This window comes from Gobius niger (assembly GCF_951799975.1).
Source record: "Gobius niger genome assembly, chromosome: 4".
NCBI classification, from domain to species: domain Eukaryota; kingdom Metazoa; phylum Chordata; class Actinopteri; order Gobiiformes; family Gobiidae; genus Gobius; species Gobius niger.
This window is the reverse complement of record NC_136855.1, coordinates 9,084,869-9,112,012: the sequence shown is the minus strand read 5'-3', so window position 1 is coordinate 9,112,012 and position 27,144 is coordinate 9,084,869. Positions and strand designations below refer to the sequence as shown.

Here is a 27,144-nt window from a genome sequence, read left to right as displayed (position 1 = left end):
TGCTATTTTATGCTGTCCTCCCAAATAGGCGACAAATGCTCACAACCGCGGCATCAAACTAAATATTGTTTGTTTTATCAATTTGATATTGTATGTTTCAATAAATATTGTTGTGTTTAGTCAATAATATCAAAATAGGTACATCTACAAGGTTGTTCTCCGAGTCATGCTGTGTTTAAAAGAAGCTTGCGATCCCAAAAAGGCTGAGCAGAGCTGACCTGAAGTGCCGCCTTTGTCCAAGTTTGCTACATGAGATGAGAGATTCTCAAAAACTTTTAATGTGACTTGAGCAATTATGCAATGAGGCTATTGATTATTTTTAATGTCTTTGGCCCAAATAGAAAACACTGCAAAAAGTATTTAACTAGATCAGTATAAACATCTCAATTTGAGCATAATAATCAAAATGTTAGTTGTTTTGACTAGTTAAGAAGTTGTTGGACATTTGTCCCGGATTATTTCACTTGTTCTGAGATGTTTCTGACTCGTTTCGATACATTTCGTCCTTATTTCAGGTCATTTTCTTTGCCAATGGGGAAAGAAACTTGGTCTTATCTCATTGGCAATTGTACTTTCTTATTTCAAGCGAGATTTACCCTAGAACTGGTCTGAACTGTCCTCAAACAAGCAAAGTAAACTTGGTCCGATCAGGAAAAGTGTCTAAATGAGTGAAAACCGCTCAAAACAAGATACATTTCCTCAATTCAAGTCATTAAAGCCAGTGCTTGATATTTACTTTTTGTAGTGAATGGTCTCATTTTGTAACACGTGCCACTATTATAATGCCCAATGTTTGACTTTTCCTCAACATTTAGAAGGAATTATTAAAAGGAATGCATCTTAAAACCAGACTTTGCTTTTGACAAAGTAATTGGGAATGTTTTATCAGCGTGTTCCCATCACTAACCTGTGTCCTCTGTGTCTTTAAGGCTTTTATTCTGAAATCCATCCTCAGCTGACCGCAGCAGGCACACATCACAGTGATACAAGAAGGATTGTCCACAAATGTCCATAAATCCCACGCCTCTGGTACTTTTTATAAATAGTCTTTAGTCCAGTTTCAGTCCGTTTTTGTCTCAGAACGCGTCGTCGAGAGGAGCCATCAGCAGCTGCAGCTCTTTGAAGGCGCTGCCGTGACGACCGACGGCCGAAGACTTGTTTTTGACGACGTTACTGAGGTTTTTCAGCTGTTTGCAACACACACGGCATTTGTGGTGTCTGAAACATAGAACATATTCAGTTCAGGCTACGGTAACGTGAACTTTGTTGTTCCTGCAGAGACATTTGTCGCCGCATTTGACCCATGCTGCAGTGTTTTAAATGAAACCTGTCTGTCTAAATAAAACAATATGTCAAAAAACAAAAGCTAGTGGGGTGGGAGTCTCCATTTTGAATTTTCCACGGTGAAAAGGGCTGCCTTTAGGAAACATGCTTAAAGTTTGTTATGTCCTGATAAAGATCTGTATCGAAACACGTTGGCATCCCTCTTCAATAAAATAACTTTTATTCCTCCCTAGAAGAGAAGAGGCAGAGTGTACTTAAGTATTGCTTTGCCCTACGAGTTTGATGAGCACCTCATTTGTTTGTTTGCTATTTTGTTTTAGCAAATTTACTCGTTTACTACACGGTGATCCAGTGAGCACTCAGCCTCTTCTCTTCTAACTATTATTCATCATTGGATTTTTGACAGATTTTAGAGGTCGATCGATATATCAACAACAATATCGGCCGATATCATGGCGCTATAAAGGCCGATATCTGAAGAACCGTATTGACACAGACTTCCCGTTTTTTGCATTGGAAGGAGCTCAGTCAGGGTGTCATTCTTAGGCCCCAGGAAAGAAACATCATGGTGAAAATCGGTCACAAGTTTGTACACCGATTTTATTCATGTTATGTTGCAGAGTTTTGCTAATAATTTCAGAACCAAAAGAGATAAAGACTTACCATTTTTTGTTTTGGAATCTGCGGGTTTTTGTTTTTCCAAATGGGCCTCCCCTGAAGTGTCTACTAAACATAAATGTCCTGAATAAATCAGCCCTATTCCTCTAATAAAGCGCCCCCTGCTGTCACAGGCTACACTGACACATTTTACACTTTAGAAGCATCAGACACAGGATTATAGAATTGGCATCCGCCTCAGAAAACCCCATATCTGTCAGCTCTAACCGATTTGGTACAAAAATGCCTTAAATGTCTCCTGCAGAGAACGAAATGTTCTTGTGTCTTATGTATGAAATGTGCTAAACGCGGATTTTAGACCTCTACAAACAATCTGAAATACAGCGGATGCTTCTGTGACGTAGCGTGAAGTACCTCTCCTCTCGTGTGATGTCGACTCCGACTGACGGCGTGGCCTTCAGAGTGTCTGAGATCAGGGACCAGAAGTGCCTCATGATGAGCCTCAGGGAGGTGCAGCCCGTCTGCATGTAACTGAGGCAGACGGAGGGTTTAGACTGGGCTGTCAAACCCGTACAATCATTACCTACAAATAAAAGATACGTGCGCGGTACCTCTCATATTTGCTCTGCAGCAGTTTGTCGATTTGAGGAAGAACAGTTGTGCATAAATCAAGTTTCCAGATCAACCTGAAATAAAGGACATTTGAGAGACTTTAGACTTGGACAAACTTTTTAGATCCACAAGGGCCTGAAAAGCACAATAATATAATCTCACAAACAATTAACAGCAACGCACTTATAATAAAGGTGAAAATGAATGAATAGAAAAGACTCAAAATAAGCAGAATGGGACTGACATTGTATCCAAACATAGTATACTTTTTTTATTAGAATGTTGATGAATTAGACTAAAATACTTTTTCATTGCTTACGGTTGTAGGTTGATGATGTTGAGGATGTCGACAACGATGGCCAAATCGTTCATAGAGACCGCTGTGTCCAGAGCTCTCTGCAGACCACAAACACCACATGAGCTGGAGCTTTGGGGATCGGGGTTACAGGGCCGGGCTTCTATATCGCTATTACAGTCAGTGTGAAGTTTACCTTGATGTCGTCTCGGGCCCAGACGCCGCGCACAGTCTCCAGGTTCTTGTGGCGGCTGCTGAGCATCACACACATCGTGTCGTGGCCCTTCTTAATCTGCGAAAGAGCCTCGTCTTCACTCAGACCCCCGGGACGGCTGCTGGCAGAGGGCTGGAAACAGGATTTAGAAAGTCCCGTTTTAGACATCAAAAACATGACGCTGGCTAAATGTTTACCAAAATATTGTAGTCGAGGAAATTAACGCCTGTGTCTCGCTTAAGCGCAGAGTGCGGAGCAGAGACGTTACTCACAGGCAGGAAGTCGGCCACGTTGAGCCCGATGGGTTCGTTCCTGGAGCTGAGGATGATTTTGGGCGGCTGCGGTTGGTGCAGATGCGCAGGTGGAGCGTGTGGTTTGGCTTTGGTGACGCCTGGAGCAGGAGGTGACAGCGGGGCAGGGGCGGGGGCAGAGGGGGCCGGAGGGGGCCAGGCCGTGGGGGGTTCTGCTGGGGGAGGGGCCCGCTTGGCACACGACACCACCGTGGGCTCCACTCTCTGCACTGGGGTGGACTGAGCGATCGGGGGCACCTGGAGCATGGATGGAAAAGGATGTTGGTTACAAAATAGTAATTCATATTATATCATATTATATCAGGGGAAGCTTCCAGGAGAAAAAGGCTGAGAACCACTGATTTAGATTGATGCTGCAGCTCTAATGAGAGAGGCGTATAATGTATTGGATGGCTGAATTTACTCACCTGTTGCTTTTCCGAAAACGGAGCAATGTCCTTCATTTTACGACTTAATCCCACCACGGATTCTGGAAAAGGACAGACGAAAGACTTTAGTAATTATCACACTCTTTCACTCTGCATTTACTTTGATTTGATTTTACCGTCTTCAAGTGGAGCAGGAAACGGCTCGTGAAACTTGGGAGGAGTTCGAGCTGTAAAAACACATCCATTTAATCTAGATTAGAGAGATTACTCAGCACTTTGCATAAAGAGCCGGTATTTGATAATAATCTCAAACACATCTTAAACTTTGTTGGTTAGAAAATGCAATTGATCTAAAACAGCTAAAACAAATAATCCAACAGTATAGCTTCCTGATTTTCAAGAGAGCTCACCGTAAGCCCCTCCCACCCCCACTCCTGCTTCCTTTCCCTTTGAAATAAAGAGTAAAATGAAATAGACCAGCAGCAAATGTTTTTACTTTCCGATTAAAGGATTAAGATTCACAAGAGAATGAGGTGAGAAAAGCATTTCCTGGAGACTTGGACAGCAGGAAGGAGCTTTTTGGGAGCTGTGCTAAGAATAGCCACTGGACAAGATACAAAGATTACTCAAAGCTGCGCGAGTGGCTGGAAACACAACTCCAGGTACGAATTTGATGAGGGAACGGCGCAAAGCAGATGGGACGTACAGATGGCTTTTTTGGGCTGGAAGATCTCCTTGTAGTCGTCTGCGTTGTGGATCTCGGCGGAGGACACCTTCTCGTCCCCTTCGTCTTCACTGGCGCTGCGCCTCTCGCCCTCGGGACTGTGTCTGTCCCCCTCCGCGCCCTGCTTCACCCTAGAGACAGATGAAGCACATTTTAAAGTCTTTGGATGCCTTTTCCGCTGGCTCCTTTCATTTGTACAGCGACTGGGCTGCACCTCTGGGCAGTGCAGGCGGTGGTGGGCCTCTCGTAGCTGCGCCTCAGAGCAGCTCCTTTGGCCTCGCTCGGTGCTGCTAGAGGCTGGTCGTCCCGGAGGATGTCCTGGATCACAGCCCCGCCGGTCTGCTTCACCTTGTGCAGGTCCACAACAAACGTGGAGACCGTGGAGAGGTGATGGGACGCTCCAATCTGAGAGGAAAACAACCACATGATTCAGAATGACAAACCAGAAACAAACACATTTTTTCTCACATTAAGAAATAACGTCATGTTTTGAGAAAATGGCTCAACTAATATTTTTTTTACAGGTGACACAACGATGCCAAAATACAATATCTTTATTTCCACAATTGCAAAATATTAACATTTTTCTGAAGGATTTGTGTGGATAATTCCAGCAAAACTTGCATTTGAACCACACACTTTTTTCACTGGCGCAATAAATTCAAGGATTTTTGATGCATTTTAGATCTACTTGATCACGAAAGATAAAAGCTGACAGGACGTTTAAAGGTAAAATGACTCAAACATCATCCCAGAATGGCAAGGCAAGTTTACAGTATTTGTAGAGCACAATTCATACACAAGGCAATTCAAAGTGCTTCACAGTTGCATAAATATAAGAAAACAAATACAATCAATAAAAACATAAACATAGAATTAATCAATTACAGTAAGAGGCAAGAGTGTAGATAAAATACTTTCAGTTATATGCATTTTTAAGTCTTGTTTTGACTCGCTCTGTCTTGAGCACTATTTTTAAGTCTTGTTTTGACTCGCTCTGTCTTGAGCACTATTTTTTTCTTGCTCGTTCACACAAAGTTACCTAACCTCTGTTTTGTCACTCCTTCTCCTCTGGACATCAACATAAAATTAATCAAGTACAGTAAAAGCCTGGATTTGGACATTGTCACCACATGCACATGTTACCCCCCATGATCCCTCACCAGTTGTTGGTTGCAGATGGACAGGTCTGACACTTTGCCCCAGCCCACAGACACCATGTCGAAGCAGCGCTCCGGCTCCCACCCGAACACCCTGAGAGAGTCCGAGGAGCCGCTGTAGAGGCACGAGCCGTCCGCACTGAAGAACACACACCTGAGGGACATGTCAAGTCACCGTCAAAACTCTAATATCAAAGAGCTTCGTAGGTTTATGTTAAGGGATTGCTCTGTGGTGAAGGTGCTCTTTGGTGTTTAGGGAGCAAAAACCAAGGCACTCTAGACAGAATAGAAAATGCTGAGGCAGAGAGTGTCTTGGTTTCATTTCAAATCCCTACATTCAAACTCAATAAAAATGGAGTGAACTGAACTTCAAATTGAACTTCAAATGACTCTCAGAAGAATTCAGCCATTCCAATTATGCATGAAGAAGCCATGGTGAGTGAGTCAAGTGTTGATTTCGTCGACTAAAATGTTTTTTTATGTCAAAGCAATATTTTTACTGACAAAAATTACACGCACACAAAAAATAAAAGTAGCAAATGGTGACTGAAACAATGACTAAAATCTCTAGATATATTTGTCGACTAGTACAAAAACAAAATGAAGGGACTAAAACGGAGTTGAGAAAGTCTCATATCATTTTAAATCAAAGTCAAAGAAACAGGTTTGTGTTTTGTCCAAGTAGGAGAAGAATCATGAAACTAGGATTTGTTTGTGGGCTAAAAGTGGAAAGAATTGACTAAATCTTGACTAAAACTAAATGACATTTTTATCCAAAGACGAACAACATAACTTGTTGGAACAGATGCTGATGCAGATACGACGGCACATACCTGACTGCGCTGGTGTCTCCCTCCAACGACCCGACCATCGTGAACTTCTCCAGGTCCCACAGCTTGATCGTCCTTCAGAAACCGCACAGAGAGAACGACATTAACTCAGGCAGCACTAAGCTTTGACTCCTTTCACTCATGGGGGGTGGTCGCTCACCGGTCGGCGCTGCCTGAGGCCAGCAGATACTCGTTGGGGTGAAACTGAACAATGTTGACGGCTCCTGAGTGGGACTTGAACTCGGTGATGGCCTTCCCCTGACTCAGGTCCCACAGCTGTGTACGACAGACAGAAGCTGAGCACGTTTTATTCATATTCAAGTCTTTTTAATATGTTCAATGAAACAAAGACCAAAACTCTACGTCTAATCTATAAATCTATCATTTCTTTTTTCAAATAGTTTTGCCTTGACAGAAGGATGCCGACAAGGATGTTACTTGTCATCGCTTTTGTTCAATTTAATTATAGAACCTTTTAGTGCAGTAAATAAAACTAAATCAAAATCAAAATATATCATTTGAAAGATTTGTGTCCATTCCAGTAAACAAAGTAATAATTGAACGTTTTGATTCAGCATCTAGCAGCAAACTGCTGGGAAACTTTAGCAAACATTTGTGCCCCACGTTTACACCTTTAAGACTCAGATAGCTCAAATCAAATCTTGCTCATCAGAATATACAGATCTCCTGGTGCGTGAATTAGCTGTATGTCTATGTGACAGGACTCTCTGCACAGCTGCACTTCATAAGTGAGAGCTGTTGCTTTGCATTTAGTAAATTATATATTCTTCTTCATTCTTATGTTCTCTGTTTTGAGCTGCATGACCTGTCCATGCACTGATGTATTTTCTCTTTTGCATGTGATGTCACAGAACAAACATTCATATCTCCTGAATGTCTTGTATGTGAACAAATGCTATGTTATGTGTTTGAATGTAGCTTTAGCTTTTATTTATTTTTTAATGTTTTATAAGGCAAGGCATGTTTATCGATACTGCACATTTCATACACAAGGTAACTTAATGCACCTTAATAATAATATTGACAACGTTTATTTCATGATTTTCTCCGATCAAGTCAATCGGGTGTAAAGAAAAGCTTAAGTTACAAATTGCGTTCTCCCTATAGAAGCACTGCTGAACCCCTGTTACCACTGGCATGTCCTGTGTATAGGAGCTGTACATGTGTAATCAGATTAACATTTTTCTTACTCAGTGGAAATGTCTTATTACAGAAGCACAGTGTGGTCTATATCTGACCCACTCCCCTAAAAACAACAATAAATATATCTTCTCTACTTGGAAAGACTGAGATTCAAGACCTGCATTATGCTAAACTGATTGTAACAGTGGTTATAACAAAGTAGTCATTTGGGCCAATTTGATATGAGTTGGAGAGGTTTAGCCTTTCACCATTAAGTAGCGGTCGACCGATATTTCGGGCCAATATATGGGTATTTATTCATAACAGGTTTAGACCAATTTAATGCCGATAAAAGACCAATAGCTCCGGAACTGAAATTGAGAAACTTCCTGTTTTTTGCATTGGAAAGAGCTCAGTCTGTGCTTTACTAACCAGGAATGTTTTTAATAAATCAGCTCTATGCGTCTAATAAAGCGCCCCCTGCTGTCACAGTTCAACACTGATACATTTTACAGTGTGGAAGCGTCATACACAGGATTATAGACAAGACATTTGGAAAAATCTGCCAAAATTACTGGTCAAAATTATTGGCTGTGCATATTGGCATCGGCCTTAGAAAAACCCATATTGGTCGACCTCTCCCACTAAGCACTGTCAATTACATTTACATCTGACCCAACAAGATTATTAGTGCGAGGCAAAATGCCTTCAACTCAAAACAACCTAGTTTAGAGCGGTGGGCCCCAACCCCTGTCTAGAGGCCTACTTTTTGAAAATGGTTAGTAATATGAAATCCTCCTGACTGATAGCTAAATAGGGCTGCACAACATGTCGCAAAAAAAACATCCCATTGCAACATTAGGTGATATATCCGTATCACAAGTCGCCACCCTATATCATAACGCCACTAGTCTTCCATTTGACTGCAATCAACACATTTTTGCAAACTCAGCCTAAAATAAAACGGAAAAAAAAGAAAAAATAGATACATGAAACTTATATAAATCATTTTCTAATTTATTTATCTGTTTTCCCGGTCCTGATTTAGTGTTTTTTTTTCTTGTTATTTGCTGAAAAACAAATTCCTTCAAACCCCCTCCCCAATGTCAGCTACATTTTAACCTTTTAGCCTGCTTGTTTTTCCCGTACAATAAGAACTGTCATCACGTCCCACGTTCCCGCGTGAAGTTTTCACCTTGACTGTGCAGTCGTCACTCGCTGAGGCCAGCCATTTCCCGTCAGGACTGAAGGCCAGGCTCCTCACGGCGTCTGTGTGGCCCTGGGGAAAAAATAACATGGATATCAGCTTCAAATTCATAAAACAAACCCATTCATTTATTACACTAGGCTTAGAAAAGAGAAAATAGATGCTGTATTCATGAGGAAATGATGAATCCAGTGGCTAATGACAGTAGTGAGGATGTAGTAGTGCAGGTCACCCATCACTGACTTTATGATTTGGTCAAGCAATTCTTTTTAGAAAGGTCCTAAATAGCCAGTGCAAGCTGGAAAATTGAATATGGCTTTTTTTGTGTGCAAGATTTGTGGGCATGTTGCACCTAAATTTACTATTTGAAATTGCCTGTATTAACAGTTCACTCACCTGGTATCTGAAAATGTACCCTTTTCTCCGGACGTCCCACAGCTAAAAGAGACAATACTGTCAGTCCATAGTAAAATCCTGTTCCTCTGGTATAATTGTGTGTGATATTGTCCTCACCTTTATGTTGGTGTCCATGGAGCTGGAGGCCAGGAAGTTTGTCGACAGCGGGTGACACCCAAGACTCGTGATGTTCGCTTTGTGTCCCATCAAAGTCCGTAAAACTGAACAGGGACAGCAGAATAGTCAGACACAAGCATCTCTCTTTCTTCATTGTACAACTGTCTTATTTTGCCAATGCCAAAATGTAAATGATCGCTTAAGTTTGAGTTGACAAAACAGACTGACTCTTGGCCGCCTCCAGATCCCAGATTTTGATGGATCCAGACTGAGATCCGGCCACGACCTGCTCCTCGCTGGCATTCAGCTGTAGACACTGGACCGGACTCTTGCTCCCTGTCAGACTCTGGACAACAAGTCAGAGGCACATTTAGGACATTGCAACATAATACAGGGTTTACACACGCAACAGGAAGTCAAATTTAATGCTTTTTAATCTTTTTCAGTGCCAAAATGCTACATTTTTCATGCCACAAATGCAACAAATCTGTGCTTATTTAATTGTACACATTCTATCAAACTCATACAATGATACAATGGGCAACTTGCCACTGAATGGCTGTTGGACCGTAAGTAAAAATAGATGAGCAGTTATTGTCCCAGAAAATTAGACATAATGCCAGTTTGAATCCAAATAAATGCCCTTTTATGATATTTAAGTAGGGCTACCAAGAACAAAACAAAACAATACCAATATACTTTAACGATACTTTGTTAACGATACTGATACCTGAACAATACCTTTTCAATATCTATACCACAATATTTATCAACTAGATAGAAGCATAGAACTGACCAATTTAATCCATAAAAGACTGCTTCTTCTCTTTAAAATGTTTATTATTTTAGTTGAAACAACCAAGTAACTTTCTTTAGTGCAATGCCTGGACCAGACAGGCATCAAAACTGGGTATCTAAGGAAAAACCCTATTTTTGGTACTGGTTTCAGATGCCATTTCTTTTTTTCTATACCCGTAGTATCTTAACTTTGGCACATGACTTTTAATGCTTTTTAATGCCCTGCAAATATCAACAAACAACAATCCTTAATCTTCACAGGGCTGGGTTTTCACCCTGTTTCACAACTTTCAGGGAGTAAGGCGTCACGGTAATGTAAACAGTAACAACTATCTAGCTCCTATTATATAATTGACTCTGTGTATTAAGCTAACGGTAACATCGCCGCCCAAGAAACAACTTCCGGTTTTGCCAGCACAGCGACATGAAAGCACCGTCTCCTTCATTAGTTCGTTCAGCAGTTCACTAGTTAAACTTTTTTTATGTTTGACTATTAACAGACAGAACACAATCAATCTCTCAACTGAAAGAAAGTTATTTTTGGATGATTAGGCTCGTCCTTGCTCTGCAGCCAGTACTATCTCTCCCCTCGCACGCCCATTGTGGCTCCGCAGCCAGAGCCTGAGCGGACATGTGTCTCGATTGCGCTACAGTGGCACCTAAAATGTGTGTGTTTAATTATATTCTGTACTAAGTACCTGCTGAAGTAATGAATGAAACGAGCTTTTTGCTTTTATACTGATGTGCTGGAACGGAACTGGAAATTACTTGGGCGGCGTTGTTACCGTTAGCTCTAGTGCACAGAGTCAATTAGATGCACAGCGCACAAAGGTCTTATTGAATATACTGAAAGACAGAACAGATTGTATTCCACATCTAGGGAATACAATACAGGTACTGGGCCTTTAATTTACCATGATGCAGTTGGCCTTGCTGACCGCCCAGATGTTGACCCTGCAGTCCTCTCCTCCAGTGGCCAGGAGCCGCCCGGAGCTCTTCCCCAGCGACAGACAGGACACGCTGCTGGTGTGGGCCTCGAACTCCTCTGGAAACACAACACACAGTTAGAGAGAGGATCTACATCTCTCCACTCCGGAACATTTCCATTTCATTCACATCGACATTAGGCTCAAGGCTCTTCTCCAAGGACATTCAAAGAGTCGCAAACTTTCATTTCAGTGTGTGAAATGCACTCACGCAGTCTCCATGAGATCTTGGTGGAGCCGGCCGCGGCCATTTTCACTCAGAGACTGCACTAAAGCTCAAGCATTGGGATCGGTCTGAAGAAACAACCAGGCATCAACTGGAGTCGGGGCTGTCCACCTGCAACAAAAAAGTAATTACCACCAAGTGTGGGTGATAAAACAATCACATTAAATATTCTGAACGTTCTTTTTTTTAGGATATAGTTAAATTTGTCCTTCAGAATGTTGTCAAAGCAGGCGTTGTAGAATAAAAAAAAACCTTAGTGCACTGTGGAAATTATTATAGGCCTATGTGTAGCAATCCTGTGTGGTTTGGTCATTGTGGCTCAAAACAAACACATACAGTCTACTATTCCCCATTCGCTCCTCCACTATAATGATCTGAGTGCCAGGTTTAACCCATCACAGTGAAGTGTCAACTTCCAGAAAAAAGCAGCTATAAAGGAAAAATTTGCCAATAAGTGAACATGAACTCCTGATTAGATCTGTGGTGTGAAAGAAGTTAAAAATCAATGCTAAAGATAAAAGTTGCAGCTTAAGTCAAGGCGGCAAATGCCAAGTTCACCAACTAATGCTGCCTCATGCGTCCTGATTACTCCTGGAAACCTGCCGACATCTATTTTCAGCTTAACTTCGCATGGATGTCTTGGATCAATTACTAAACACCAGCCTACCTGCCCAGATAGGGGACTCAGTGTAATTTGAATATGATTACATTTAAGGCTGCACAATATATTACTTTTCTCTCACTATGGTCTTCCATTTAGTTATTTGCTTAGCCAGAAAAAATAATATATTATTTCTTAGGATTATTTTTTTCTTTTTACACAATTTGATGAAAATATGAATGTGTTCAAACTAAATGTTATGTATTGATTCATTGGAAGTTACGGGGGTAATATCCAATCGTAATATCCAAGACAGTTCAATCTTACTCATGTTGTGCATCACAGCTAACATTTATATTGTGTATTTGAATATACAAATTGTCAATAATCTTCTCATCTTCTCACAAATATAATCCTATGTTTCATCAGTGACTATAATTTGTTAACTAGTTAATACAAATAACATGTACAGTAATATAACCTCCTGCAAGACATTAAAGTAGCTAATCCTTCTGGGTAATTTATTAGCTTGTAAAACGTACAAACATAAAAGTCATCACCACTACAGTCTTTGTTTATCTTGCCAATATGCTGAGTGCAAATGTTGAGCTGTAGCTAGCGAACTATTGATTCCAACGCTAGTGCTTTAGCAGGTGTTTGTAAAAGACTGAACTCGTATCCGATTACTTTACCTGTGTGTTTCGGGTGCTGTCTACCATCGGAGTGCCTCAGAAAGTGTTCATTTAAGTCTTAAAAAGGTATGATTGTGGGACAGCCTGAGGTGAAACTTGTTGACTGCTCCGCCGCAGCTTAGCAACTGGACCATGGTATTACGTCACATCCGCTTTTGTTCCGTTTTTCTTTTACTGCCACCTAGTGTCGAAAAACACAAATCCACGACAACTTCAGAAAATATTATCAATAAAAGACGCCAGACAAACGAACGTATAGTAGTTATAGTAGTAGTAGTAGTAGTAGTAGTAGTAGTAGTAGTAGTAGTCGTACTGTGGAAACATAATTGTGATCTGAAAGAAGAAAAAAAGAATAGCAAGAAGCGCTCCACAGAGTAAGTGACGTCACACTCTTCAGCGGAAGTGGAAACGCCCCCTCGGCACAGACGTCAAAAGAACCGCGAGTCTCCTGTAAAAGCCATATATTTCTATGGTGTAAAGCCATAGTAGTTGTTGGTTGCTTCTATTTTGTTGCCTCGTTGTGAAAATGGTCATATCTTGCTGCGCGGCCGACTGCACAAACAGACAAGGGTGTAAACCAAACTTACCTTTTTACCACATACCTGCTGATGAAGATAGAAGACGGCTGTGGATCGCAGCCATCAATCGTAAGCACTGGCAGCCCTCCAAGTATTCACGTGTTTGTGGCGAGCATTTTTTACAAGGTAAGAAGGTCAAATATATTTCATTAACAAGAAGACACAAACAAAGTTCAAAGGTCAAATGAAACCACATGATAAAGTTGCCCAATTTTCCGTTTTTTTTAAATGGTAAAAGTGAAGTGACAAACACCCATGCCAGGGGTTAAAAACACAAACAAATAAACACCAAAAAAAACCCACAGAGATTGAGACAGCACTTAGCAGTTGCACTTCAAAAAGTTAAAAGCATCTAGAGCAGGGCTGTCAAACATCCATCTCGCGGCCCCTGCCCTGTAGTGCATACATTCAAGAGTATACTAAAAAGTTATAAATGTTTAAAGATTAACTAGAATGTTAATTTAAATAAAGGAAAGAGTTCCACAGGTGTCCAGCAGAGGGCACTGACATCATAAGAGCTCAGGATGTAAACAACACATTATATAGCCACATGGTAAATGGACAGTCTGCCCCAGGGCAGCTGTGGCTTCAATAACAGCATCACCACCAGAGTGTGGAGTGAATGAATAATGACTACTATGTAGTACTTTGAGGAACTTGTGACACAGGCTTGTAAAGTGCAAGTGTAAGCCGTCGTTATTAATGAAGCTGCAGTCAAGTTGGGGCTTTGACCAAATCACAGCTTATTATTATTATTCATTTATTTATTCAGATTTGCCCACCCTTTAAAAATAGCATTTATATAAAACTGGTGCAGATAATTGTTTCCATTATTGGCATTGTTCTAAATACCATAAACCCACTGTTGCTGACTATACAACTCATTTATTTTACCAGGAGAGAAGAGCCAGGACCCCCGGTCACCTGATTATGTGCCGTCTGTGTTTTCCCACACTACGTACGCTGCCAAAAGACACGGCCTGAAGACTCTCCAGAAGTATCGTATTAGGCAAGAAATGAAGAGAAAAAGGAGACAGTTCTCTATAAATGAAGATGCCAGACGGCTCTTCAATCCCACATCCAAGGAAAGTGAACCTAAAGAGAACACTGAAAATGTAGCTGATTTGTGTGAGGATGACATGTCAAATGACGTGATGTGCCAAACAGACCTCCGTGCAGAGCACATTGAATTACTTCAACTACAGTGTGAGGTTCTCCAAAGTAAGACATTTACACTGGAAGATCAGCTACGCCGACACCTCCGTGAACAAAACAGTTTTAAAAACGAAGACAAACTAAAAACGCTTACAGGACTACACAATTTATGAAGTGTGAAGTGAATTTTTTACCTATTAAAGCCAGTCCTCAATCCTCAAAGACACTATACACATATAGCTGCTCATTACATTAATGAGGCTCAGAGGTATTTTACTGGTTTATTTTTTTTATCTCATCTTATTGATGTTCATATAGTTCTACTGTGTCCAGAGTTTGTGCTAATGCCATAAATGTACTGAATGACATCCTTCTAGCAATATGTGTCTGGGGCCAAAAAGTACATCTACTGTACAGATTCTATGTGTAATCAATTCCAAGAAAGTACAAAACCAACTTTGTTGGGGGCTGTAACTTTACATCAATTAATAAAAAGTTAAATGAAACATTTGAATTGTAAAATAGAATAACATCTTGCAAGAACTGCAGTACACTACATTACTGCATTATGTAATCAAATGAAAAAAGAGACACCCAAGAGAGTTATTTTATTACTTGCACCGCAAGATGTGAGGTTTCGGGTGTGTTGGCCCTTCATCATAAGACATAAAGAACCTGTGGCTGCACACCTGCATATATACAGTGATTGATTAGTCTGCCACTTGTTGAGTGAGACAACATGTAACCAAAGTTGTTGTTTTTTGGCAATAAATTGCATTATTGTACAACAGATGTAAACACAGGAGAATAAAGTTGCAACTATCTGTAGCCACTCTGAAATGTGATGACAGTAGCCCACAGCATATGTGCATTATTTGCGACATATTTGCAAAGCAATATATACAGAAAATGCCGACTGGACTACCGCGCAGTAGCACTCACTTCTTATGAAGTGCTTCGAGCAGCTCGTCATGGACCACGTGAAGTCTGTTCTCCCTCCCACCCTGGACCCAAACCAGTTTGCTTTCCAATCGCTCAACTGACAATGCCATCTCCACTGTGCTCCAGAACTATCACACTGAACACGGGGGCTCCCCAAGGCTGTGTGCTGAGCCCCCTCCTGTTCACTCTGCTGACCCATGACTGAGCTCCAAAGTACGACTCAAACCTCTTCATCAAGTTTGCAGACGACACAACAGTGGTGGGCTTCATCAGCTACAGTGACAAGTCAAACTACAGGAGTGAGGTGAGCTGTCTTTTTATAGCAATTTGTTTTACTTTTTTTCTCGCAAATCTGCTACTTTTTTCTGGCATTTAAGAAAATAATATATATATTTTTTTCAGCTAATTTTCGACTTTTTTCTGGAAAATGTTCTTTTTTCCTGGAAAATTTGCGACGTTCTTCCCCACCAGTCTGTTGCATGTAACAGAAAACCCCAGAAAAAAAGTGACAACAAAAAGTGAAAAAATCCACAAAAAGTAGTAGCAGAGAAGTGACCCGAAAAAAAGCGATGAAAATCCAACAACAACAAAAAAGAGTGACAGAAAAATTGACAAAAATGTGTGACGAAAACGCATAAGGAAAAAGGGTTTTAAAGAAAATTACAACATGGAAAAAGACTGGATTAAATGCGTTTTGCTGGCTGTAAACTTACAGACTTGGGTAAAACTGAACCGGAGAAAATGCACTCAGAGGAGGGGGTTCATGGGAAATGGTTTCAATCTGCGCTTCTCCTGCGCGTCCAGCAGGAGGCAGTATGTCCTTTCATCATTGGCCTGACACAAGCGAAGAAGACGCCTCGCAAGATGCAGGAAGTGTCCGCACAGGCGAATGGACTGTGACGTGTTTATTAGGTTACTACAATATCATGCGCATGTGACAGTTTATTTGTACAACTATTGAATATGCGACGCACTTACGCTCTCGTTTTCCTTGTGTAGACTGGACAAGTGGACTGAGAAGAGCTCGGAAAGCGATCCAACATGGCTGCGGTGGCCGTGGTTGACGTGGAGGACGAGAGCATCCTCGCGTCTGTTTTCAAAGACAGCTTCCCGGACAGCTGGAGGGACAACCCGGACTTCGCGGCGTATCTGTCCGAACTGAGCTCCTTCGGCGTGGAGAAGCTGAGGAGGGAGCCCGAGAGGCTGGCGGAGGAGCGGGCACAGATCCTGCAGCAGACCCGGGAGCTCGCCTTCTCCAACTACCAGACCTTCATCCGGACCGCGGACTGCACCCACCACATCTACAAGGACTTCGGCCGAGTGGAGAGCAGCGTGTCCCGGCTGCTCGACACCCTGCCTCGCTTCGGAGAGAAATGCAGGTGGGTCCATCTTCCCACACGAGTGATATTCAACATGGGAGCTCTGCATAAACCAAGGGAATGCAGTCTTTGAGCCCGATGAGTCAACAGTGGAAATCAACACACTTACATTGTTTAAATCATCAACACTAAGTTTATAACCTATAAAAACACAGAACATGTTTGTAGCTAGGTCTGAACTTCAGGGGTTGGCAGGTTTATACATAATAGTTCCCTGTGGAGACTTGAAACACTTCCTAAGTAATTGCAGTCTTTCATTTTATTACAATCAATTGTGTAGCCCAACACTTATGTTTTTGTGGTTGAGATTTCCACCTTGTCGTCTAACTTCATTCCCTCGGTGTGTTTTTCCAGGGTGTTCATGAAGGAGGCGGAGCAGATCGGGGCCAGCCGTCGCATGAACAGCCTGACCCTGAACAGGCACACGGAGATCCTGGAGGTGCTGGAGATCCCTCAGCTCATGGACACCTGTGTGAGGAACGCATACTACGAGGAGGCGCTGGAGCTGGCTGCCTACGTGAAGAGGCTGGAGAAGAAGCACTCGTCTCTGCCCGTCATACAGGTTAGTATCATATCATAAAGTGAGTCTGAGTGAGAGTTCTATTTCCTCTATTGTATTTAGATATGTTAAAAGCCGGTCTGGTTAACTGGCTTCAGCTGAAACATGATGCACTACACCGGTGTCAGATTATCTCTAGTATATAAAGTAATCTGTTTGTTGTATCTGTCACTATCAAATAAACAAGTCAGTATTTGTTTTAGGACCAAAACCAATTGTAAATGGGTTGAATTGAATATCCTAAAGTTCACCAGAAAGTCAACCACGTGTCATTGTGCCTGGGGGAGTTTATGGTGCAGCCCAGACAACTGGTCACTGGGATTTTTCCCGATTTACGATCTCGGATTGTTCCAGCTAAATACATTTGTATGTAAACAAAACGGATTATGCTACAAGTGTTAGCAAGGAAGATGCTAACGTTATATGACCGTTTCTCCACACTAGGTATAATTCAAAACATGCTACATAACGTTGAAGGCTGTGACCAAAGGTAACGTTCACTTCACTGGTGTAGTTTTGTTAGTTTTATAATTAGCTGCTCTTCTCCACTGGGGCCCGCCATTCCTGTCTTCATCTCATGTCTGAACTATGAGCAGTCTGGACATCTCAGAGTTTACGAGTTTACTTCGAAGGCATTTCTCCAAGTCGGAGGTGGTGATTTACCAGTTGCCTGGAATGCACCATTAGTCTATGTTAATCACTATTGTCTGAGCAGTGACTGACTGCCGAACACACACACATCTCCAAGGATATCTCTAAGTCAGGTGTTTCTTCCAAAATTGTTCTTTGTCAGACCTTTATTTCAATTATATATTAAATCATTTCACTGTATTATTTCTACAGCACAGTAAAAAGCAACTACAGTAGATCAACATGTGGGACAAAAACTCAGTAAGTGTAGATTAAATCAAGGTAAAAAGTGGGGTTCTTGAGGTGGTTTCTTGTGGTGTTGCAGCTTCTGTCCCATTACCTTTGAGACTTCTTTTGATTAAGACAGCTGTATTGTTAAGTGCTGTAATTCCTCAGATTTGGATGTCAATTCCCTCAAGATACATGTGACCATTAATAAATCTAGCTGGGAGAACCTTTGATAAACAGATAAAACGTCAAAATATCGGTCACTGTCCTGATACAAAAGAACTGTTTATTGCATTTGCTGAAATCTCGAATGTCTTTTCCCTCTTTCTCCAGGGCATAGTGCGTGAGGTGCGTCAGTCCACCCAGCTGATGCTCAACCAGCTCCTACAGCAGCTGCGCAGTAACTCCCAGCTCCCCGTGTGCCTCCGCGTCATCGGGTACCTCCGCCGCATGGACGTCTTCACCGAGGCGGAGCTACGCGTCAAATTCCTCCAGGCCCGCGGCAGTTGGCTCAGCTCCATGCTCTCTGCCATCTCCGACGAAGACCCGTACATCCACATCACCAAGACCATAGAAGCCTGCCGCGTGCACTTGTTCGATATAATCACTCAGTATCGCGCCATCTTCTCAGACGAAGACCCGCTAGTGCCTCCCATAGGCGGACAGTCCGGCGTCAACGAGCCGGCGATTTTCCACGGATGGGTCGTGCAGAAAGTGTCCGAATTCGTGGCGACTTTGGAGCGTGACCTGGAGCGCGGCGTGGGGAGCAGGCTCGACTCCTTGCTCGGGCAGTGCATGTACTTCGGCCTGTCCTTCAGCAGAGTCGGGGCGGACTTTCGAGGACTGCTGCCGCCTCTGTTCCAGCGAGTGGCGTCTGAAACCTTTCGGAAGGCAGTCAAAGAGGCCGTGGAGAGGTTCGAGGAGGATATGAATTTGTACAATTTGATTTCGCTGCCCTCGGTCCTCGGTGGGACGATCCCCCCGGTGCAGCCCACACCTCAGGCCGGGACGCTGCAGCCGCCAATGTGTCTGTTGGATTATCAGCCTCTGGCCTGTTTCCTCAACAACGTCCTCACAGCGTTCAACGACCTGAGGCTCTGCTGCCCCCTCGGACTGGCCCAAGATGTGGCCACGACGCTGGAGGACGCGCTCAAACTGGTGAGTGGTCACATAATACAAGGAGTATTTATTGAAACCAACATATTTCAAACTCTTACGCTGGTTCATGAATTCCTCCTCCTGTTTCCTGTCAGGTGACTCATCAGATTGTCGTCTTCCACCGCGCAGAGCAGATGGCCTTCAGTGACAAAGAGAGGGAGCTGTTTGTGCAGTTTTGTTCTGCGTTTGCGGAGGATCTGCTGCCCTTCATCAACCGCTGCCTCCAAACCCTGTTCCCTCCGGCTCAACTCGCCCTCATCCTCGGTAAACACTTTTCTTCATGAGCTGAACAGTTTGCATGTTTATTGAGAGGGACGATCGATGGCACGATGTGAAGACGTAGATCTGTGAAGGTGAAGGGATGCAACAAAAAACAAAGATACAATTTAAAATTTAAAGTGACTGGAAAGGTGAAGTTAAAACAAATGGTACAAAATAAAAACACAAAGCTAGTACTAAACAAAAGAGGAGCTTAACAGCGTGAATCTTGAAAGTTGATAAAGTTCTGATTTAATCTAAATTGACTTATGCCATGCTTCTGTCCTCGGCCCTATACTATGAAGCTGATTAACCTTATCCTGGATATGTTTCTCTTACCTGGATACAACCCAGACATGATCTTCTTAGGAGAGGTGACGATCATGTCTGGGTTTGTCTATTCAGTTGTCAGTTTTTCTGGAGGTGTGTGAGCACTCTCGTGGAACAGGCCCTCAGTGCAAGTTTATCCACAAAAGAATATATATATTTTAAAGAAAAGGTACATTTATTTGCTAAAATGTACAGTGGGGAAAAAAAGTATTTGGTCAGTTTCACATAGACATTGTATTGGATTTTGGCCAAATACTTTTTTTCCCCCACAGTATTACTTTAAGCCATTTTTTGGCCTACTGTCTACTTGCTTTTTATATAATTTTAACAGTAACATCAGCTCCACTGATCACGTGTTTCTTCATTGGCTGTGTTTAGACCAGGGGTGTCGAACTCGTTTTGGGTCATGGGCCGAAATTCTGCCCTCACGGCGGGTCACGGGCCACATATATTGTAAAGGACTGTGGCCTAATAAATAACAACGGTTTACACTTAATGAGCTTCATCAGCCTGTGTCACACCGTAACACAATGTTGCTACTTTATAAAGTGCGGCATATATTGAAGTTAATTTAGTGGACCACAGCTTGTGACGCTTTCGCCTCTTGCCGTTTTTCTTGACCCTGTTCGCTTCATTGTTCCAGGCGTTCCTCCCACTCAGCTGCACAAATACGGAAACCTGGGCAGGATCGACATCGCCGCCATCCTTGAGCCCTTGGACTTTGTTTTGCCCAAAAAAAAGACTCCAGACACCACGGACCCTCTGCTACCAGACCTGGACCTCAGCATGGACCTGGGGAGTCTCAGTTTGGACCCACAAATACAGGACCCCGGGGCCCCTGAACTAGACCAAACCAAACCAGTCCAAGATCCAAAACCAGAGCCGGGACTGGACTCTGAGCCGACACTGGAGGAGATCCTTGGTCCTGATCCTGCTCCTTCAGGGCGGGCTGAGACTGTAGAGGAGCTAGACGAGGACATTGAGGAATTGTTGAAGTAAATTGATCAGGTTTATAAAGTATCCTTGGGAGTTTTGAAAAAAAGAAATGTATTTTTAATAAATATGACTAAAATTGCTTTATTTCTGACCATAAAACACAGTGATGTTTAAAATGTATTCAGAGCTCTTTTAATTCATTTCTATTCCTTCAATAAACCAGCCTGATACTCAAGTTGAAGCTGATGCTGGAGTTTTCACCAGAACATAGTTTAACATTAAGATTCTGCTAAAATGATTGGAATAATTTCCCTGGTTTCAGTTTTTTTTTTTTTTTTTACTGTTCCCTCTTTTAATAAAACATCTTTAAAACTGTAATCCTCACCAAAGGCAAAATCCTATCAAACATAATTAGAAAAACCTATCACATATACAATACATCAGAGAAGACAGATTTACATGAAATTCATTTTAGTTTAATTTTATTTTGGCAACATACAGAAACATAGGTCAGGAGGTCATCCTTCAGTCTCCACAGCCGTGACTGAAGGATGCGTTTCTGAAATCATGAGTAAATGCTGCTTTGTTCCTTTGAGAACAGAATAACCCAAATTAATTCATTCAATTTGTTATAATCGTACACAGAGAAGACTCAGATAAACACATAGGTCACAAAGTGATTCAGTCCGTGAGGCTGGTCGTCACACATCACCTTTGGGTCCAAGAGTGTTAGAATGAGATCAAAGGGTGAAAGCATGATCAATCGTTTTTTGGGGAAAAAAATGTCAAAATATATGGTATTTTACAAGAAATTTGAAAAGAAAACCAAATGTTGAGCCTAGTCGTTTATATTTATAACAAGGTCCATGATTCTGCAACATGGATCCGATTGCACTACAAAATAAGACTTGACAAAGCTGTTTTTTCTCTTAAGCCTGTGATCATCAACCAGGAGCCTGCTGTCCATCTCATTATCTGCAACCATTTTTGCTTTAAAAGCTCAAACAATTCACCCAATAAATACCAGAATATACAAGCATTCTTTTTTTATTAGATATTTATCTAATAAATGCCCAAACAAATGTGTGTTTGCCGTGAGCGGCTCATCTCAGACCCGACTGCACCGTGACTTCACTGAGAGCGGGACGTCTCCAGCTCGTCTCCATGGAGATGTTCACTAAAGGCAGTCAAATATGAGATTTAGTTTGGTTCTCATCCAAATCCATTCTTGGATTAAAAATAGCATTTCTTTGTGTCTACCCCAGGTGTCCCTAACTTTTTTTTTTCTTTTCTTACCTAGAAAGCTACTTTTATGTAACTTTAATGTCACACTTTTCTTTCCAAAGATACTTGATGACCATGGAACTTAGGAGTTCACCCTGGAGAGGTAGTAGCCTCTGTCCTTAAAGTTGATTTACCTAAATGTTTGCAGATGCCAGATTCAACATGTTCAGAGCAAACAAGAAAATGCCTCTAACAATGGTGTAGATAGAAATGTAGAAAGTCTATGGTGAGCTACCAATAAAAGGGCTGGAGAGCCACTGAGTGGAGATCCCTGGTCTAGCTGGTCATGAGGAGCATGTTTTGCAAAATAGCACACAGCGCCTTTAAAGCCAAACCCGCTGCTCCCACAAATACATGCAAATGAGTGTTGTCCTTTCTTAGTCATATTGAGATTTTTTTTTTCCCATTTAATTTGCTCAAATAATATCACTTGACCTGACAAAGCTCAGGCACCCCACAGATTGGGAAACACTGCTTTTGCTTCAGAAGATATATTTACTTGAACGAGTCAAAGCTGATGTTCAAAGTGAATAAGGAATGAATAGGACAGGACACACTGGGGCTCACAACTTCAGATTAGCATAAATACCGTGGCCATGTCCCTTCCCAGACTTTTACCAGCCCTCAGCTCGATCACAACAGGCCTGAAGAAGCGACGGCGCCTAAAAACTTTAATATGAATTCACCCAATATATTAATGAAAGAGATTATGTTTTGTTTTAAGTCCAGGCATGTTTTCACTTCTGTTTGACAAACTTCTTGTGTGGGGCGTTGGGATTGGCCCGCCTGCGCCCTGCCCCGCACTGGCTGTCCCGCAGGTTCAGATTGGCCGCTCTGCTGTAGATGTCGTTCTGGCTGAAGGGGGAGGAGCCGGCGGCGTAATCCGGGGCGAACACGTCGGTTTTCTGCCGCGCCTTTCGGGACAGTCTCTGCTGAGGGAAGCGCTGGTCCTCCACCAGGTGAGGGTTAGAGCCGTGCTTTCCGCCCTGAGGGAGGGGCAGCGAGTACTGGAGAAAGAGGAAAGACACGTTTAATAATGGGACGATGCACACATACTTACACCAAGCCTTTACATAAATGTTAAAAAGAAGAGATTATGAAGTATTTGTTAATAAAATCCCTCTCACCCGGAGCCCCTTGGGATTGAGCACTTTGGGGTTTCTGGAGAAGTGCATTTGAATGGATCCGTCCTCGTTCACCGTCACCGCCAGCTTCTTCAGAGTCTTATTCCCGCAGTGAGTGCAGAACACCCTCTCCATGTGGGTCGTCGTCCTGGGGGAAATTACAACAGTATTTAGTATTCTAGTACCTCGTGGTTTAAAAGTGAATCCTCAATACAGTTACACTGACTTGAAGCAGGCGTGGCAGCGGAGGATGTAGTTTCGAGCCTGTTTGATCACCATCCCGTTCACGGAGAGCACATGGAGACCGATCTGAATCAGGACGTTCTGAGGGGATTGAGAGACACAACATCCAAATCCATTCACTTCAGTAACAATGGCTACTTTTGGAATCTGCCGGTGACGTGATGAAGTGATGTTTCTTACCTGCATGGCGAAGTCAGTGGTGAGACAGCCCACTTGGACGTCCTCGGGTTGGGTCCAGTCTCCGGACTCCATTTTGACCTGTTTGATGTTACCGGGAGTGATCCAGCCCCCTCCGTCATCTTCATCATCACCACCCTCCTCCTCCTCCTCCTCTTCCTCCTGAGGCTCGTTCTCTTTGTCCTCATCCGTGTCTTCGCTGTGAGCAGAGCCCAGTTTAGGCTCTGAAACGCCACTGTCCGACTGTAATAACCACAAAAATATAGAGATAAGCAGAACGTCTCAAAAAACATCGTTGTTCAATGTCTGAACGATTAATTGGTAGGTTTAAAGATAACTTTTTAATTTATTCTGGACAAACTACAATATATTGCAATATGAAGAGCGGACCTGAAACATATTGTATCATAATAAAACCGTATCTTCATTGCCTGGCCAGCTCCTCCTTTCTGCCAATCATATTCCGATTTTACCAGTATCGGTCCGTCACCGCACTCTTCCAACACATTAAAGATGGCGGCGATTGATACACTGTTTTCTTCTGCTCTTTTTTGTCTGTTTTGAATTATTTCAAATATAAAAACCCTAAAACTGGCGCAAAAAACGGCGGAAAATTACGTTTTTGAAAAGGCTTCCTGCCGCTTGCTCCTGAGACATATCCAGCGATTCTGTGATTGGTTGATCCTGTCTGTCAATCACGCCCACTGGGAAATCGCTGAGATCATGCTCACTCCCAGACTACATAGCTTTGAAAAATGACCGGTCAGTAAAGTATCGTCAACTCTACAGTGCGTTTTGCTCATAAATGTTCAAAATACATGTGTAATGTAATGCTAGAAAAAGTCTTGAAATAAGTGGCAAAAAAAGATGGACAGGAATCACTGGGATGATGATTTCTGATCTAACCAAGACGCCGTTAAAGATGCACTATGGAACTTTTCACGTGGTTGGCTTTCATTCCATCCAGAAGCTCAGAACATCTACCAGACACTAGGGCCTGCCCGATATCATTCCAAGTACTTCCCGCTACGTTCTCGAGTACCCCCATGGGTCCTGTACCTCTATCCTACTGATATGACGAGGGTCTTAGCAGTTGCACCACGATAGTCTTGAGCCCTAAGAACTCTTCAGAGCCTCACCAATAAACTGAGCAGGTCCTCGTCAAACGAAGGCGGTGGTTCTCTCCAGAAGTAAAAACTGCTGAACTCTTCGCCGCTTTTTGTTGTTTTCGATGTGCTTTGAGACTTCGTCTGTTTCTCTGTCGTCGTTTTCTCTGGTTTGGTCTCTACTATGTCCTCAGGCTCCTGGAAATGAAAAGCGAGTTAATGATAAAATGATTGTAGCAGTGGTTTCTCGTCATCTTCGTGCTTGTGTGAAATGGTCTCACGAGTAAACCGAGCAGGTCGTCGCTGAGTGAAAGCAGCGGTTCCCTCCAGAAGTTGAAACTGCTGAAGTGCTCGCTCTCCTCCGCCTGTGGCTCTGAGCACGAGTTGGTCCGAGTGTGAGACGGGGTCGTTTTAGAGCTGCCTGAGGTTTTCTGAAAAAGGCATCACCACAAGACCACAATTTAACTTTTAAAAGAGACAATGAATTTACTTTATATAATCCAAGGTATGAGGAATTACAGTAAAACTCGTAGGAAACTCTTCAGAAATAGCTGATGTTGTACTGATTTACCTTTGAGGGAAAGTGAAATCCTGCTACATTGACTGGAGTCTCAGGGTGACGCTTTGTGCTTTGAATATTTACCTTAAATAATGGAAGTAAACAATCAATCACAAAATGTGGAAATTATACATAAACATGCAAATGAATTTACTAAACTGAAACTCATCATTAAATCATTAACTAATTAAATTCATCTAGTAAAGACACAGTTAATAATGTGAGCATGGCAGGTCTGTCTTCATCAGGGCTAAAAAAGTAATTCTTTCATGAAACCAAAAGATCTTCCATCATCTCCAAACCCAGGAGCTGTTACTATCAAAGAATTGGCTGTAGATCTGATGATTAAAAAGCCACAATTCTGAAGGGTGACCAAACCTGAGATTGTTATCCAAATTAAGTTGAATTTGATGAATTGCCCAGCCATAATTTCAGACAAAAATGTGCTCTCTAAATACCATAACAATTAATTAAGTCTAAAGCTTTGACTGAAACAGGTCTAAACGTGGGCTAAACCAGGTATGAAAGAGAATAAAACAGAAATGGCATCTCAATTACAAACAAAAACTTACAACTACAGAGGACCAGGCAGTCCGCATACCACAGTTTGAGAAGAACTGAGTAGGAGCATTTACCTTGACGTCTGGTTCTTTCTTCAGGTGCTCAGAGCCGACGTGTTCGAGCTCCAGCTGATACGTCAGTGCCAGGACTTTGATATCAGTTGCAGACAAACTCGCATAATCCCCGGTCTTTTTGGAAAACTCTGTCACTGAAAAAACAAAGTAGACAAATGTTTTCAAGTAATCCTTGAACTACTGCGGATGATGCCTACAAGTGTTAAGGAACCAAGCTGTACCCGTCCTTATGTGCTCAGGCAGCGGCTCTTTGAACTGCAGCTCGTACGGCAGAAAGGCCAGACTCCTCCGAGTCGGTTTGTCCCTGATCTCATCCACAACATCCTTCAGAGTGTAGATATTTTTGCCAATTTCCTGAAAAGATAACATAAAGTACATATTTGCATCTTGAGTATATGTGTCATGGTAAAAAAGCTGTACATTAGAATGAGCATGTTGACTACTGCACAAGGACATGTGGCCTATTATTTATGCTACACGTTTTTACATTATTTATACAGGAAAAAAAGACTTTTCCATCAGAACACTAAATTTTTTTCCCTCAAATCCACGTTCCTTGAATTTAGTTTCTCCAGTATAAACCACAGCCAAACACAAATCCCGTGTGTCCTCAATCAACTTGAAATAAAAATAGCTAAAAGCCAATGGAAATAATATTGCATGAGTGTGCAATGTTATTATCATGTAACAGCGCCCCTTATGGCCAAATGTGAGCTCTTTATCACCTCACACGTGGATAAATTCTAACATACACAACAAATCATTTGAAGAAAACAAAATCAAGATTCTAGAAATCACAATTCGTCAAAGCAATTAATCCGATTAAAGATACAACTATTGTAGCCCATTTGTCAAGAGAGTCAGATGTTCCGATTGGGCCTTTTTGGCATCCCTATTGTGATCAACGGCATTAACAAAAGCGACAATTGACTCCAGCCTCACAGGACAAACAAATACGTAAAGCAGTGTTATTTGGACGCTGTTGGTGCGTTTATATTTTACCTGTAAAGGCGCTTTCTTGATAAAAGCTCCCGCATCAGCAACAACATGCTCCACCAGGCTGGGCGCCATGTTGGACAGTGGGAGGAAGAGCGCGGACCAATCACAAAACAGAGTTCAGTCACGTGGGGTTAAAACTATTTCATTAAATCTTGCTTTGACATTTTGTTGAAGAAGGATATTTATTGATTTAGCATTAGCGGTCAATAATCCTTAACAAACATTATGCATTTGTGCTGTTCTTTTGTTTGATCTTTTTAGACCAAGTGGGATGTCAGTCAC

General features: G+C 42.2%; 3 protein-coding genes across 3 annotated transcripts; 1 reads left to right on the top strand and 2 right to left on the bottom strand.

Annotated features, from left to right (window-relative positions):
• Positions 1-1,051: 1,051 nt before the first annotated feature.
• On the bottom strand, positions 1,052-12,721 carry katnb1 (katanin p80 (WD repeat containing) subunit B 1). The gene is made up of 20 exons (XM_079555570.1): positions 12,583-12,721; positions 11,275-11,400; positions 10,992-11,122; positions 9,508-9,625; positions 9,280-9,383; positions 9,163-9,204; positions 8,755-8,838; positions 6,577-6,692; positions 6,420-6,491; positions 5,590-5,740; positions 4,641-4,831; positions 4,409-4,557; positions 3,879-3,929; positions 3,742-3,803; positions 3,296-3,571; positions 3,006-3,155; positions 2,834-2,910; positions 2,514-2,588; positions 2,317-2,433; positions 1,052-1,218 (listed from the first exon to the last, which is right to left on the bottom strand). Exons 2-20 carry the CDS (start codon positions 11,312-11,314, stop codon positions 1,077-1,079), a joined length of 2,148 nt encoding a protein of 715 aa, XP_079411696.1. The 5' UTR covers positions 11,315-11,400; positions 12,583-12,721; the 3' UTR covers positions 1,052-1,076.
• A 3,497-nt stretch (positions 12,722-16,218) lies between these two features.
• cog8 (component of oligomeric golgi complex 8) lies at positions 16,219-20,945 on the top strand. Its single transcript, XM_079555646.1, has 5 exons — positions 16,219-16,636; positions 16,991-17,198; positions 18,387-19,211; positions 19,307-19,475; positions 20,443-20,945. Exons 1-5 carry the CDS (start codon positions 16,299-16,301, stop codon positions 20,796-20,798), a joined length of 1,896 nt encoding a protein of 631 aa, XP_079411772.1. The 5' UTR covers positions 16,219-16,298; the 3' UTR covers positions 20,799-20,945.
• A 1,495-nt stretch (positions 20,946-22,440) lies between these two features.
• Positions 22,441-26,945, bottom strand: nob1 (NIN1 (RPN12) binding protein 1 homolog). Its single transcript, XM_079555787.1, has 10 exons — positions 26,866-26,945; positions 26,085-26,217; positions 25,864-25,997; positions 25,241-25,312; positions 24,951-25,100; positions 24,703-24,867; positions 23,567-23,806; positions 23,370-23,467; positions 23,147-23,291; positions 22,441-23,026 (listed from the first exon to the last, which is right to left on the bottom strand). Exons 1-10 carry the CDS (start codon positions 26,932-26,934, stop codon positions 22,757-22,759), a joined length of 1,476 nt encoding a protein of 491 aa, XP_079411913.1. The 5' UTR covers positions 26,935-26,945; the 3' UTR covers positions 22,441-22,756.
• Positions 26,946-27,144: the final 199 nt, after the last annotated feature.

What these genes read in the sequence shown, in the direction of transcription:
- cog8 (XM_079555646.1), top strand. Translation starts at nt 16,299, where the DNA reads ATGGCTGCGGTGGCCGTGGTTGACGTGGAGGACGAGAGCATCCTCGCG. An exon ending in CGCTTCGGAGAGAAATGCAG is followed by an intron (nt 16,637 to 16,990) that starts GTGGGTCCATCT and finishes GTGTTTTTCCAG; the next exon opens with GGTGTTCATGAAGGAGGCGG. An exon ending in TGGAGGACGCGCTCAAACTG is followed by an intron (nt 19,212 to 19,306) that starts GTGAGTGGTCAC and finishes GTTTCCTGTCAG; the next exon opens with GTGACTCATCAGATTGTCGT.
- katnb1 (XM_079555570.1), bottom strand. Translation starts at nt 11,314, where the DNA reads ATGGCCGCGGCCGGCTCCACCAAGATCTCATGGAGACTGC. An exon ending in GTGACGACTGCACAGTCAAG is followed by an intron (nt 6,693 to 8,754) that starts GTGAAAACTTCA and finishes TGTCGTACACAG; the next exon opens with CTGTGGGACCTGAGTCAGGG. An exon ending in CCAGCCCAAAAAAGCCATCT is followed by an intron (nt 3,930 to 4,408) that starts GTACGTCCCATC and finishes GTGTTTTTACAG; the next exon opens with CTCGAACTCCTCCCAAGTTT.
- nob1 (XM_079555787.1), bottom strand. Translation starts at nt 26,934, where the DNA reads ATGGCGCCCAGCCTGGTGGAGCATGTTGTTGCTGATGCGGGAGCTTTT. An exon ending in GCCTGAGCACATAAGGACGG is followed by an intron (nt 25,998 to 26,084) that starts GTACAGCTTGGT and finishes TTGTTTTTTCAG; the next exon opens with TGACAGAGTTTTCCAAAAAG. An exon ending in GATTTCACTTTCCCTCAAAG is followed by an intron (nt 25,101 to 25,240) that starts GTAAATCAGTAC and finishes TGCCTTTTTCAG; the next exon opens with AAAACCTCAGGCAGCTCTAA.